At 49.5% G+C, this 15,211-nt stretch overlaps 2 protein-coding genes and 1 non-coding gene across 6 annotated transcripts in view; 1 reads left to right on the top strand and 2 right to left on the bottom strand.

Moving 5' to 3' along the window:
• STX3 (syntaxin 3) overlaps window positions 1–3,559 on the bottom strand; it is a 41,149-nt gene extending 37,590 nt beyond the window's left edge. For all 4 annotated transcript variants that reach the window (XM_047878691.1, XM_047878690.1, XM_047878692.1 and 1 more), the window contains exon 1: window positions 3,290–3,559. In XM_047878691.1, coding sequence (XP_047734647.1) covers window positions 3,290–3,319 — 30 coding nt within the window. In that variant the 5' untranslated portion in view covers window positions 3,320–3,559. The remainder of the gene's footprint in view (window positions 1–3,289) is intronic.
• Window positions 3,560–5,257: 1,698 nt separating this feature from the next.
• LOC125147235 (U6 spliceosomal RNA) lies at window positions 5,258–5,368 on the top strand. Its single transcript, XR_007145075.1, has one exon. It is a non-coding gene; the product is annotated as a U6 spliceosomal RNA (small nuclear RNA).
• Window positions 5,369–12,566: 7,198 nt separating this feature from the next.
• LOC125176580 (olfactory receptor 10V1-like) lies at window positions 12,567–13,573 on the bottom strand. Its single transcript, XM_047878257.1, has one exon. It carries the CDS (start codon window positions 13,571–13,573, stop codon window positions 12,635–12,637), a length of 939 nt encoding a protein of 312 aa, XP_047734213.1. The 3' UTR covers window positions 12,567–12,634.
• Between the last annotated feature and the right edge of the window lie 1,638 nt (window positions 13,574–15,211).

Genomic DNA, 15,211 nt, shown 5'->3' with positions numbered 1-15,211 from the left:
CCACAGTAGCTTCTAACACAAGGATGGTATCATCATTTTCCTTTTCTTGTGCGTCTCCCTATCTGACTGTGAACTTCTAAGGTCCAGGAATAGGTGGTAATCACCATTATAACCCGGCACCTAAGGCGGGGCTTGGGCCATAGTAGGTGCTCAGTCAATGTTTGCTGAATGAAAAGAGAGCCGGGCAAGAGGTCCCTGGATGGGGATTGTGTAGACTCAGTAGATCCAAAGTTCAGCTAGTGAGAAATCAGCTTGTGAGACGGGCTGGGGGTGGACCCTGTGCATTCCTGGTATGCCTGTCCTACTCCCTGAAGAAGCAGGCTGCTGAGGAGGCCTACCAGGAGGAGCAACGCAAGAGATGAGTCAGGTCTTGTGACCATGGCCTCGGGAAGGTGTGCCCCTTCAGTGTGGATGCTGCTCCCGGCAGGTCAAGTTGGGGGAACGCACAGGCACAATGGTGGGTGATTATCTTGGATTATTTCATTCAACCTCCACAATGGCTCTATGGGGAAGGTACGATGACCCACTTGACAGGTGCAGCTCTGAGACCTTGGTCCTGGAAACCCAAGAGCCTCATGGTGCCTAACACAGGTTCACACACAACAAAGCATTTTAGAGAACCATGTATCAGCAAGGTGGATGAGGGCCTGAAATCAGTTTGCCTCTCCACCCTCAGAGAGCTGCTCAAACTCCCCACAAGCTTCCTGCCTCACCCCAGGCTTAAGAGTTCCCAACCTCTCTGGCCACCCCAGTCCGTCCCTGGGCAGCTCTGACTACTGAGAATGCTTTCATGCAGAGAACCCTTATTTTGACCCATCAGCTTCACATCTACTCCTGATACCCACACAGAGGAAGGCTAATCTCCTGCACATGACCGCCCTCCCCCAGTTATCACCTCGCCTCCCCCAAAGGTTTAGAAAGATGCCACAGAGGAGATTACACAGGCTGTTCAGTGTGAAACTGGTTTCATGCGGGGTAACCAACGTTTTTTATTGATGAAAGTAATCAGAGGGATGGTTATCTTGTTGCAGTTAAGGCATCTCTCACCCAGAGGTGGGGGGTGGACTAGAAACCAAAACCCATACAAACGTGAACAATGGTCCAGGGGAAAACATCAGTATTGCCAAGAGGGGGTTCTGAGATGAACCAAACTTCTTGTTTTACAAAAGGGGAACAGAGAAGCAGAGGGGGTACAAAGGAACACAGCTAGTAAGTGGCAAGGCAACAATCAGAACCTTTGAACCTGCAGCCTGGTCCTCTTTGCTGGGCACCACCAGCCATGCCCCTGCTCCAAAACCTGTGATTTCAGAACAGCACCCCACAAGTGCCCAGTCCCCAGCGTGACTTTTCCCTTCCCCAGAGGTAAAGCCCCGCCCGGACGCTCGGGGAAGCCAGGGGACTTGCTTGGCTTTCCTGGCAAACTGAATTGATGCTCAGAACTCAAGAGTTCTTTGCTATTGGTTGACCGTGGGCTTGAAAGGGGCGTTGGGCTATCTTCCTCTGGAAATGGGTTTCCTAACGCAAGGAAGGGAGTCACCTGGGCCTGCCATTCAGTTCCGCACTGTTTTATGATTGCTGGGTGTGTGGCTGATACGGGAAGATCTTCAAAACCACACTCCTCTTTCCTTTCCAGCGAGCCTCAGGGAAGGAGTATGGTGGAGAGCGTCAGGAGCCTGGGTTCCTCTCCAGGCTGTGCCCTGACCGGCCCTCGGAACCACGACACCCTCCTACCCAAGCTGAGCTCTACTTGCCTCTTGTATAAAAAATAGGGGCAATAAAATCTGCCCTGTCTGTAAAGGCGATATTATGAAGCTTCAATGACAAAGAGCGGGCAGGAGGCGGGGAGGCTCCCTCCCCGGCTCCCTCCCCAACTCCCTCCCCAACCCCCTCCCCCCCCCATCTGTAGCTGCCCTTTTTCTTCTCTCACTTCCCCATCACCCTCACCTCCTCTGCAGCATTATGACCCAGAGCAGGTGAAAGGGGCGTAAAGGTCTTACCCAGGATAAGGGAAGAGAAAGAAAAGCGACTGTAACAGCATCTCAGCAGTGCCTTGAACAAGGCCTGTATTTTTGCCCGAGGAGCTTTTACAGCTATCAGCCCATTTACCACCTATTCATCCCACACGTACCCTGCATCATGCAAAGGGCTCTGTGTGCTCTTGCTTTTAGTCCTTACAACCACACACTTCACAGACCTGAAAACTTAGGCTCAGAGGTGGAGGGACAGCCAGTAATCGGTGTAGCCAGGAGGCAACCCCAGTTCTATCCATTCCCAAGCTTCCCAAACTTTCATGTGTTCTTGCATCTCCTGGAGAGATTCGAGAGCAATCAGACTGATTTTGTGGGTGCAGTCAGGGGCTGAAGCCTCGCACTTCTCACGAGCTCCCAAGAAGAGGGACTGCTTTGTGTCTATCAAAGGCTACATTTAAAATTCCATATAGACAGAGCCTGTGTCCCCCAATCCCCAGGGCCGAGCACCGGGCCTGCCCCATAGAATGTACTCGGTAATTATTTGTTACTTGAGTCAATGACTCAAAAACCCAAGCTTTAACCATCCTCTATATCAAGTCCCATTATGTCATTTGATCTCATAGCAAATCTCTAAGGGATGATCATCCCTGTTTGACAGACAAGGAAACATAGGCTCAAAAGACTAGGTAGCTCGGGGTTTTACAGCTTTTGTGCAGTAGGACTGGAGGCGGTCTACCTTCATTCAGATCCTTTGCCCTGACCACAGCTGTCCGGAGGATGAGGGAGAAATTAATACTTATAGACCTCAGGGTGGCGAGGTGCTGGGCCCATCCTGGCACGTGACCAGCTCACAGCTCAGGAGGTCACCCAGGGGCTCTGAGCAGGTCCTGGGGGAGGGGCAGCCGTACTCGGCGCCCCCTCCCCGCCCCCCAAGGGAGACAAGGAGGGTAGGAGGAGGCTGATCCTGGGCATATTGCCAGGTAGCAGGCTGGTAGAGGTGACCCCTGACCTCACAGAGAACTCCTCTGGACTCAAAGAACCCCCACCCGCAGACCCCAGCTCTGAACTGAAACTGTCCAGCTTGTGGGGAGGGGAGGGAGGCATCCAAGGAAATCACAACCCAGGGATGAATCACTGGCACCTGACCCCAAAGCGGAGGGGCGGGGGTGGGGAAGGGGCGCGGATGCGGCGGGAGCTTCGGGGGCGCAGGCCTGGCGCGGGGTCCCCCCTCTAGCCCGGATTTGGGGAACATAGGGAAGGCCCTCTCCCGCGCAGCTGCTGCCCCCGGCCCAACAGTTCCCGGGTGCGGCGGGACTCACGGCCTTCAGCTGCTCCAGTCGGTCCTTCATCCTGCTGCCCAGGCGCCCGGAGGCAGGTGAGCGCGTCCCAGGTGAGCGCGTCCCAGGTGAGCGGCCGGAAGTGGCGGGCGGCCGGCCGGCCGGCCGGGTCGGGGCGAAGGAGCTGGAGGCGGGCGGCGGCCGCGGGCTAGGAGGAGCGTCCGAGGCCACGGGAGGCTCCGCCGCGCCGCCCCCTGCGGCCCCGCCGGCGCCGCGCTCTCCAAATCCGGCTCCCGGGCCGGCGCCGGCGCGCAGCGCAGATCCGCCCGGCGGGCCCGCCCCTCACCTGCGCCGCGCCCCGCGCTCCTCCTTAAAGGGCCCTCCGCTCGGGCGGCTCTGGCTCCGGCGCGGGGGGGAGGCCGGGGGAGTCCAGGGAGAAGGGCGGGCCCGAGGGAGACCCCCTCCTTTTCCCCCGACGGCCGCTCGCGGCCTGCACCGGGCTGTGTCGGGCCCGGCCGCACACTGTCCCGGGGACCGAGAACGCTGGGCGCCTAGCAGGTGGGAGGGAGAGCCAGGCGTCCCTCCCCCCCCCCCCCCCCCGCAACCGAGGAAGGGCGCTCCAAGGGACGGAGCTGGCCGTCCGGGGGACTGCGGGATACCGCTGGGGGCGCGTGTTCTTTCCTGGAGGAAATAACCGGGGGTGCGGCGGGGCGGCGGCGAAGACTCTGGATTTGACACTGGTCGCAATCGCGACCCCTCCGAGAAATGGAAGCAGTCCAACGTTGGAGGCAGCACCTGCCGCTAATAATCTGTACAACTTTGGGGGTTGCGGTTTCTCTAGGGGACTCCGTTTCCGGAGGGGTCTGGTTCGCACCGCACAGAACCGGGGTGGTAAGATCGAGATGTCTGTGTCACGAACTGTTTGTCAAGCTGAAGCCGTCTTCGTTCCTACGAGGTGTGGACTGCCAGGTGGGATGGGTCTACCGAAAAGGTGGGCGGGGTCTTTGCGCCGCCCCTTCCCTCCCTTTCTTCCCTCTTCCCCGTTCATCTTCCTCCTTGGGAACCACCGACCTATCCAGCAGAGGGCGGCGCTCAGTAAGTGGGAGTGGCAGCCCGAAGACTGAATTCTCAAGTCACGACAAGAATGTGCTCTGTATATTCAGGTTAAAAGGCTGTAAATATTTTCGTAATTCTAACAGAACTTTGCCCTCCTCTGCGATCTTAGTGCGTGCTCCAGGCTGACTTCGTCTCCTCCCATAAAGATACGGTCGTAAGCGGTCGGGCTGGATGAACTCTTTCTCGTCCTTGATCCTCCTTTGGGCTACACTTCCTTCCACCCCGGACGCTCCCTAGGTGGGTTCCCGACGTTAGTAAAGGAAGGCTTCTGCTCCCCCTGGTGGTCCTAAATGGAAAAGGTGAGTAAATCGCACACCATATCTCCCCTTCCCTTAACAAATTTTTGTTAGTGCGCATACATTAGCTGGGTCCCCCTCCTCAGGAAAAGAGAGTCTCCTGAGGGAAACAGAGATGTGAACAACTCTTTAAAGTCTGGAAAGAGCCATAGGAGTCTGGCATAAGGATCAAGGATGGCCACACCACCTGCCTGAACACATCCAGGGATGGAACATCCAGGACCTCCTGGTTAAAGAGAATTGTTTTCAAAAAGAAAAAAATCATGACTCTCAGACAACTATAAAGTGAACACACATCAAAGATTTTATTTGACTCATTAATTAATGAGGGAACGAGTAAAGTGTGAAAAACCTGTTTACAGAAGGACCCAAAAAACAGACACTTACACAGGCCATCGGGAATGCTGAAATGAATACGTTAAATGCAAGACCGACTTCCGGGGGTGGGAGGAGATCAATGGCACCTCAATCAGATTTTGTTTGCATCTCCATGGAAAAGAACTATTTGCATTACTAGCGGTTTTCTACGATCTACAGAATTGTAAAATAGTTACAGGACCATAGGAGGCACAGACCATTAATAAAAACAGATAACCCAGTGCTCCTTTGGGCAGCACATATACTAAAATATAGATATACGATATAGAGAAGATTAGCATGGCCCCTGCACAAGGATGACACACAAATTCATGAAGCTTCCATATTCCCCCCCCCCCCCACATTGGGCTCTCTGCTGTCAGCACAGAGCCCACTTCAGATCCTCTCCCCGTCTCTCTCTGCCCTTCCCCCACTTGTGCTCTATCTCTCAAAATAAATAAACATACATAAATAAATGCAGATAATCCAGAAAGGCCTACCACACCATCTGACACCCAGTAAGCTTTTTTTTTCCCATTTTAACTGTTTCACAATTTTTCCAGACACTCTCAAGAAAGCATCTTTCCCGATTGAACAGTTCCAACTGTTTTAAAAAAAAAAAAAATTTTTTTTTTCTCTACAAAACAAAAATTTCCCTCCCTATAATTTCCACCACTGTTTATTGTTCCTTGCCTTTGCCCAAACATTAAGAAGTGTAATCTGTCCTTCACAAGATGGGCTTTCCATGAAGGGAGAGTTGCTGTGGGGCTGGAGAATGATTGCTGATATATGTAGCCCAGAGGCCCGAGTTGTAGGCAGAGTTTATGCCAGAAAACTTAACACTTAACACCACACAACCTGTTTTCTCATCTGTGAAATATGGAGGTTGATCAAAACTTGTGGTTCCCAACCTTTCCAAGATCAAGAGTATCCTATAGGCTTTGTTTTCATTGATGGATCTCTTGTTTTAAAAGATTTCATATCCTTCACAAAATATATTTACTGGGGAATCAGAAATTTGGATTCCTCAAACTCAGACGCAGAGAACAGAGTGGTGGTTGCCAGAGGTGGGGGGGTAGGGGGTGGGGAGCAACATGGTGAAGGAGGTCAAAAGATACACACTTCCAGTTATAAGTCCTGAGGGTGTAACATAGAACATGGTGACTAGAGTTAACAAGAACGTACTGTGCATTTGAAAGTCACTAAGATGATAGACTTAAAACTTCTCATCACAAAAAAAAAAAAAAATTGTAACTATGTGAAGTGATAGATGTTAACTAAACTTACTGTGGTTATCGTTCTTGCTGTCTCTATATATCTCAAGTCATTATGCTGTAACCTTAAACTAATACCATGTCACGTGTTAATTATATCTCAATAAAACTTGGAAACCAAAAAGAAATTTGATTTCCTATGAGATGATTCCAAGAAAAAGTACAATAACCTTTTGGTTAGCCTAGGGAGCCATAACAGAAATGACTGTATCATTTCCCTTAAACTTTTTAAAAATACTGAAAATAGGGCAAAGAGTCCTCTCAACTGCAGGAAGGTACTTAGAGGCATCAAGCTTTCTTTAAAACTTTTGTTAGGCATGAACCCCATTTTGTTTATTTTCTGGTAGCATATTGCTATTTGCTCTTCCCTGACAGGCAGAAGTTTGGATTCCACCTGCTAGTTGTATACAAGAAATGAAAAAGTTGGGGCACCTGGGTGGCTCAGTCGGTTAACTGTTGGACTTCGGCTCAGGTCATGATCTTGCACTCCGTGAGTTCGACCCCACATCAGGCTCTGTGCTGACAGCTCAGAGCACAGAGCCTGCTTCGGATTCTGTGTCTCCCTCTCTCTCTCCCTTCCCCAACTTGTGCTCTGTCTCTCTCTCTCTCTCTCTCTCTCTCTCAAAAATCAATAAATGTTAAAAAATTTTTAAAAAATGAAATGAAAAAGTCAAGTAACTAGAATATGGTACCTGGGCAAGGGAGTCCAGGGGCTGGTGAAAAAGACTCTTGATGTTGAGCCCAAGCGGACTCTAGGGTCTCCACGTAGGTGTGGACGGGGACTTGAGGTTTCAGGCTTAGTCGGAGCCCCTACTGATGTATTTTTACTTTTCTGCCCCACGGTGGAACTTCATTTCCCATCTGCTGTGTTTTGGTGTAGCTGTTTCCCCGTTAAACAAACAGAGCCCAAATCCACTCAAGTGTTTGCATTTTGGCTATGTGTAAAACCAGCCGACACTCAGTTTCACCTCTACAGACCAACCAAAGGCTCCTGGCATTTGGCAACTCCGCTTCCTTCTCTCTCCTCCCTCCGAGCCTACTTCGTTCCCATCGGAGGAAGGGAGTGGGCCTTACCCCTTCTGGACCTCCAGAGCCCACTGCACAACAGGTGATGCCTCTCCATAGGGCAGCTCACGACATGGCAGCTGGTTTCCATCAGAACAGGCAGGCGAGAGGGAGAGATGGAAGCCAAAGCACTTTTGAACCTAATCTCAGCTGTGACGTCATTTAGGCTGTATCTGTTCATTGGAAGTTACTCACTGGGTGCAGCTCACGCTCACGGTGAGGGGATGACACGGTAGATTGAAGACTGGCAGTCCTCTCAATGGCTACCTAGTACCTAGTTCAGATCCCAAATCAATGCCAGAGTTAGGCTGTGTCACTTTCTCAGAGCTCTCTTCTCCCCCATGCTCGTCCGGGACACCGCTGGTACATTCTCCAGGCCTCAGAGTAAAAGTTTCCCCCTCCAGGATGGAGTTAAGTGTCCCTCAAACATACCTCTGGTGACACCCTGCGCTTTATCGTAGCCCCTACCACGCTATGAATTACCTGGCCACTGGTCTGCCTCGCACGCCTTCTGTAAGCTCTGAGGACAGCAGCCTTGTCTTTTGTCTTCACTGATGTGGACCCAGACCCAGGCCCAGGGCCACAAATGTATCAGGCGTTTGGTTAAGGTTTACCAAATTTAGTAAGCGAATCTTCTTATAATGTGCCTCCATTACGTCTTTCTTCTGATGGAAACTCATCAGTAGCTTCTCATTACAACGAGTAGGGAGTACAGACTCTTCTTGGAATGGTATTCAGGCCTTTGCCCAATCTGGCCCCTGGCCCCATGCCCTCCATGACATGCACAGCCCCTCATTAGCCTCACCGAATGCCCACCTCCTCTCTGAGCCAGATGCACCAAGGATTTCCCACCTACCTCTGCCTAATAGGCCCTTAATCCTTTTCACGTCTAACAGATCTGTGCTCCTCCTTCAAAACCCAAACCTCACGTGGCCCCGTGGCCCCTCTGCCTGCCTCTGCACAACTTGTTCAGACCTCTTTTTAAAGCACACCCTGGCTCTGTTGTTAAGCGTCTGACTTCGGCTCAGGTCATGATCTTGTGGTTTGTGAGTTCAAGTCCCACAACAGGTTCTGCACTGGCAGTCTGGAGCCTGCTTGTGATTCTCTCTCTCTCTCTCTCTCTCTCTTTCTTTGCCTCTCCCCCCCCCCATCTCTCTCTCTCTCTCTCTGCCCTTCCCCCACTCGCACATGCACACTCTCTCTCAAATAAACTTAAATAAATAAAGCAATAAAGCACATCCTGTCTTGTCTTGCACCTAGCTGCTTATCCATCTGTGTCCCTGGCTAGCCCATGAGCTTAAGAGCAACAAACCAATGTTATTCATCTCCCAGGGCTACTACGAAGTAGGTAGAATGCAAATATTTGGAGAACAAACGAAAGAATAGTTGGCTACTAACACACACGCTCCCTGGGGATCCCCCTCTCTTCTCTCTGAGGAAGAAGGAAGATGCTTCCTGAATCCTACCTCTTAAAAGTCCAACCGCAACTCCACGTGTTCTGGAGAATGAGTTCTGTGTCACTGAATTGAGGGTTAAAATAACATGTTTTTTTATCTCACAAAGATGTCTTCTAGCACATCGTTCAGATGTTTTCCTAGCACGAACCTCCCTGTGCCATACACCTATGCCTCTAATTTGACAATATAAACTATTTGAACCTTATAAACTTGCTTTCCTGTTTATACGAAGTCTTTAATCACTGGAGCCCTAAAGCCCAAAGTGCTACTAAGAAGAGGTTGGTGAAAGACGCCTCCTCCACAGAGGCCTGCTGTTACTTTGAGCTGCAGAAGGCCCGTTTGGGGGCACCTGGGTGGCTCAGTTGGTTAAGCAGCCGACTCTGGCTCAGGTCATGATCTCACGGCTAGTGAGTTCGAGCCCCGCGTTAAGCCCCATGTTGGGCTCTGTGCTGATGGCTTGGAGCCTGGAGCCCACTTCGGATTCTGTGTCTCCCTTTCTCCCTGCCCCTCCCCTGCTCGCACCCTGTCTCTCTCTCTCTCTGTCTCAAAAATAAATAAACGTTAAAATAAATAAATAAATAAATAAATAAATAAATAAATAAAGTAAAATGTTTATAACTAAAAAAAATAAATAAATAAGCCATCTAGCATGTTTCTCCGTTCAGATGTTGTTTTTTTTTAAGCAGGCTCCATGCTATACCGACTGAGCCAGCCAGGTGCCCCTCCATTTGGATATTAGACTAACCGTGCTGAATCTTTCATTGTACTTTTAGAGTTTTTCTCCACCCCACCCCCAAGATCTCACAATAATTCAGGGCAGTAGAGTAGGTATTATTCCCCTCGTTTATCATGAAATTAAGTACAGAAAAATGAAGGGCTCTCCCCCAAACTCCCATAGTACAGTGATAACATGCTGAGATAGCAGCACCATCCCCATCATATCCCACATTCTGCCCGTTCCGACTGTGTGACCTTGAACACGTGGCTTAAATTCCCCATGTGTCAGTTTCCTTATCTGTAAGCAGAGATAAAAATAACACCAGTCTCATGGGTTTTGTGACGATATATGGGCTAATATATGGTAAACATTAATTCCCTTCTGCAATCACTTGAAAAGAAGCCCACTAACCCAGGACAACTACGCTTGTTCCCTCAACAAGCATGGGGAACTGAAAAGTGCCTGGAGTATTTCCATCGCTAGTGAAAAAACCCTCTTGGTACTGAGTCAGCAACAGCTAAGGCTGCTTCTTCCAAAGTAGGTTCAACAGGATAAGAGGTTTCATAAGATACCCCAAGGAACAGAAGACTTTAGTGGTGACAGAGCTCGGAAAACATAGAGAAACATATCCTCATCTTAGAATCATGGCGGCACGTTTGCACATTATAGGTACAGAGCGAACCTGCAGTAATGGGTTGGGATTTGATTGGTACAGTAGTCTTCATGCTTCCTTGACCACATAAAGTTTATTTCTCCCAAACACCTATGATTCAACAAGACTAGTGTCCTGCAAGTAACACTGACCTTGTAGAATATTGTGGTAGAACACAGCAGGAGGGACAGCAAGTGTCTGTAAGTGAACCAAACAAGGTCCTTTCAGGTTCTTGTCTTCAAAGGAAGACGGGAACATTTCAGTTCCTTTTAAGATAAATTTGGGGTCATGGTTTCTGCCTTTTAAGCCTGTGATACATTTTCAGGAAAAAAAGAAAAAATGTAGCGGAGTGTTTATGCCTTTCCAGATAAGGAAACAGAGGCACAAAGAGTTCGTTCTCTGTTCTTCTGTCCTTACCATTCCCCCCTTCAGCAATGCCCTCCCTGCTCCTCTTTGCACAGATCTGAACACCTGCATGCTGCAGGTCAAATGCCACCTCCCTCGTCAAACTTGTCTTGATTCCCTTCGCTGTCCCTCCTCTGGAAGCTCATAGCTTGCCCTTGGGCTATCATGGTTTGTGTTCTTTTTTTTTTTTTCCTTAAGTTTATTTTGAGGGTGGGGTGGGAGGGCAGTGAGAGAATCTCAAGCAGGCTCCATGCTGTCAGCTTGGAGTCCGATGCAGGGCTCAGTCCCACAAACCGTGAGATCATGACCTGAGCTGAAACCAAGAGTCGGTGGCTTAACTGACTGAGCCACCCGGGCAGCCCTGGTTTGTGCTCTTCAAAGCCACTAGACTTAACTTCACCTTTCTACAGGTAAGTACACAGTAGAGTTCAATAAATAGTTGTTCACTGCCTTCTTAAATGTTGTTGAATGAATAAATCACTCACTATTTTTTTTTTTTTGGCAGGCTCCACACCCAACAGGGGGCTTGAACTGATGACCCAGAGATCAAGAGTTGCACCGCTCCACCGACTGAGCCAGCCAGGCACCCCAGTAAATCACTCACTATTCAACAAGGAGAGGAATAAATGAGCTTCCCTCACCCTATAAAAAGACAGCAAACCATCTATGTTCTGACGCCATTACCCTGAGGTGGATCGTCCTGAAACAATCACCCTCCTGTTCACAGCCGCTTTAGGGGCCCTTCCCCTCATTGTGTGTCTTCACATTGTGTTTGTCTTCACAGAACTAGCTTTGCTCTACCTGAATCCATTACCCCCTGCTACCCAGAGAGGCTCAATTAAAAAAGCAATCTTTCTGGGGCACCCGGATGGCTCAGTCAGGTGAGGGTCCAACTCTTGATTTTGGCTCAGGTCATGATCCCAGGGTCATGGGATCGAGCCCCAAACTGGGCTCTGCACTGAGCATGAAACCTGCTTAAGAGTCTTTCTCTGTGCCCCTCCCCCGCTTGCTCATGTGCATATTGTGTATACTTACTGCCTTCATCCATCCTTAACAAAGTACCACAGACTGGGTGGCTTTATAAACAACAGAAATTTCTTTCTCGGAGTTCTGCAGGCTGGAAGCCTGAGGTCAATGTTGGGTGAGGAACCTCCTCCTGGTCACAGATTTCTTGTAACCTCACATGGTGGAACAGGCCAGGGAGCTCTGTGGGGTTTCTTTTATAAAAGTATAATCTTGTTCATGAGGCGGGTGGTGTTGGGGCTGGGTGTGGGGGGCGGGGAACACAAATATTCAGACCATAGAAGCCAGGGACAGATAGAAATGTGCGATATGTGAGTGTGAGTGTGTGTATGTGTGTTGTCTGAAACCCACAGCGGGAGGAGCCCCTGTGGGCATGGAGAGAGTGAGTTAGATGCAGACTAAGAGCTAATACAGAGTCAGAGACTGAGATGGAGACAGATTCGCTCTGGGTGTAAAAGTAAGAAAATAGAGCGTTTAAACTCCAGCGCTTTCCCCGTCACCTTTCCCTGGAAGAGAACTGAGGATGAAAGAGAATTCAACAAGGCACAAACTCAGCATTTGCACTGCTGGCATAAGGAGAAAGTGGCTCCAGTGTTCCCAGGCGGATGTGCATCCTTTTCTTGGCTCTACCCCCGCTACTCCCGCCCACATGAGCAACCTGTGGGCCTGCAAAGAGCCCGAGAACTGGACACCGACTTTACGTGTAATGGTGACGATAAGTAAGAACGACATTCCTGCCGTATCTCCCTTTAAAAGCCACTAAGTAGTTTCACGTCATGTATCTCATTACATACAAAACCACCCCAGAATTTAAGTCGGGTGGGACATTTTAATCCCCATTTTAGAGATGAAGGATCTGAGGCCGAGGAAAGAAAAATGACTTTTCAAAAATAATATAACCGGGAAGAAGGAACAGCATAAAACCGGTGACCTCTTAGCCCCCATCTCCTTGTCTTTCAGAAGGCATACTCGTTTGTGTCTTCCCAGTAGTGTTGTAGAGGAACATCCAGAGCGTTCACCGTGTTCAGGACAACAGGAACCTCATCATTGTTCTCTTCAAAGCATCCGTAAGCTCTCTGTTTCTCATGCTGTAGATCAAGGGGTTCAGCACAGGGGTGATGAAGGTGTAAACCACAGACACTACCTGGCCTCTCTCTGGAGAGTACCTGGAGCTGGGGCACAAGTAGATGAGGCTTCCACATCCATACTGGAGCAGGACCACAGTCAGGTGGGAGGAGCAGGTGGAGAAGGCCTTGTGCCTCCCCTCTGCCGAGCGGATCTTCAGGATGGCGGCCATGATGAAAACGTAGGAGAGGGCGATAAGCAGGAAGGGGATGGTGAGGACGGTGAGGCTGACCACCAACAGTGTGGCCTCATGGACCCACGTATCTGCACAGGCCAGTCTCATGACAGGGAGGACATCGCAGTAGAACAGGCTGATTTCTTGGCTGCGGCAGAAGGGGAGGCGGAAGATGAGCACAGTCAGCTGCATGGCCAAGATGAACCCCAGCACCAGAGACCCCAGGGCCAGCTGGACGCACAACCTCCAGCTCATCATGAGGGTGTAACGCAAAGGGTGGCAGATGGCCACAAACCTGTCATAGGCCATGACAGCTAGTAGAATGCAGTCAGCGCTGCCCAGGAAGATGAAGAAGAACATCTGGGCACCACAGCCAGGCAGGGAGATGAGGGCTCTCTCTGCGGACAGGACGCTGGCCAGAGTCAGAGGGGCAATGGTGGAAGAGTAGCAGATCTCCAGAGCTGCCAAGCTGGCCAGGAAGAAGTACATGGGGGTGTGCAAAGAATGGTTGCTCCAGATGATGAGAGAAATGGAGCCGTTGCCGCTGATGCTGACCAGGTACATGACGAGGAAGGCCACGAAAATCAGCATCTGCACCTCGGGGAGTTTGGAGAAGGGGCGGAAGTGGAAGTGAATCATCCCAGTCTGATTTGTACCCTCCATGTAGTCAACAAGCTGGGCCTGCGGATGGCGCGGTGCTGCCCCCCTGAGGAGAGAATGAAGGCAGGACGCAGAGCTCCTGCGGGGTGACCCATTCAATCCTTGGCCTCTCCCTTCCTTGATCTCCTCAACCCCAAAGGTCTTCACCTCCTGCCTAAACTCATCAACTTGCTTTTAAATCAGACTTCTTGTTGTAATCACCCAGAAGTAGTTCACCACAGAAATATTTTTTTTAATTGTGGTAAACTATACATGCATAATATTTCTAAGTTTAGCCTCGTGTAAGTATATGATTCAGGGGCATTAAATACATCCACCATGTTGGGTAAACATCACCTCTATCCATAACCAAATTTTTTTAAATCATCCCAACAAAAACTCTGTACCCACTAAACAATAACTCCCCATATGTCATCCTCCCAAACTCCAGTCACTTCTACCCTGATTTCTGTCTCTATGAGTTTGCCCATTCTAGGAACCTCATACAAGTGGAATCATATGGTATTTGTCCTTCTGTGTCTGGATTATTTCACTCAGCATAATGCTTTCAAGGTCCAGCCATGTGGTCGCACATGTCAAATTTCCTTTATTTTTTACGGCTGAATAGTATTCCATTGTGTGTAAATACCACATTTTGCTCATCCATTCATCTGTTCACAGACACTTGGATTGTTTCCACCTTTTGTCTATTGTGAACAATGCTGCTGTAAACATAGGTGTGTAAGTATCTGTTCAAGTCAGCACTGAAATCTTAAATCACACAGTACCATACTCAGACCACAAATTCCTCTGTGCCCTCATCCCTTGCCTGGTTCTCAACAGTGCAGCCTCTGGGTTTGGACCATCTAGGTTCTAATCCCTGATCTGCCATTGACCAGGAGTATGACCTAGAGCAACTTGATGAAGCTTTCTGCTTCAATTTCTATATCTATAAAGATGACAATAGGACAGAACTCTTAGGATTGTTGTGAGAAGTAAATGTGTCTGGCCCCTAGTGAACTCTCCATGAGTGTGAGCAATAATCAGGAACACTTCTCTTCTTCTCCCTCTTCAAGACCACTTTGACGCCTCCAGTTCCCCCAAATAAGCCTCCTTTGGGCTTAACTCCCTTCCTCACCCAACCAAGACCTATGGTTCATACCTTCCATTAGTTTTTGCCAATATTATCCCCATCCATGGCTCCTTGACCTTTTGCCAACCCTGTTGTTACCTTCTGTAATATCCAACATACCTATTCCAGGTTGACCACGACTAAAGATTACAAAATCCTGCTGAGTGGGGCCACAACAAAGGGGCATTATCAACCCCAGTACTGACCCCCATCCTCTAAAGAGCTCCTCCTTCTGGTCCCCTCCAAAACTAGTGCAAATTTCCCTGGTCTCTTCAAGTCTCCTCTTCTGCTACCTCCTTCCTCACTAGCAGTGGCGACCCAGCCTCCCAGAAAAAAAATTACAGAAGCTACTTGGAAGCAATTGTCACTAGTGCTGGACCTATAACATAGGATCTATAACACATCCATAACACATTCCCTCCATCTGACATCACCCTCTAATTGTTCCCTAGCTCCTTCCCATCATGACTATTTCCTACTCTTTAGCCCAGGCAACCCAGTTTCCATCTTACTACCTGAAACCACTCTAA

This window comes from Prionailurus viverrinus, chromosome D1, assembly GCF_022837055.1.
Source record: "Prionailurus viverrinus isolate Anna chromosome D1, UM_Priviv_1.0, whole genome shotgun sequence".
NCBI classification, from domain to species: domain Eukaryota; kingdom Metazoa; phylum Chordata; class Mammalia; order Carnivora; family Felidae; genus Prionailurus; species Prionailurus viverrinus.
The sequence above is the reverse complement of the archived record's forward strand: the minus strand, read 5'-3'. Positions and strand labels throughout refer to the sequence as shown.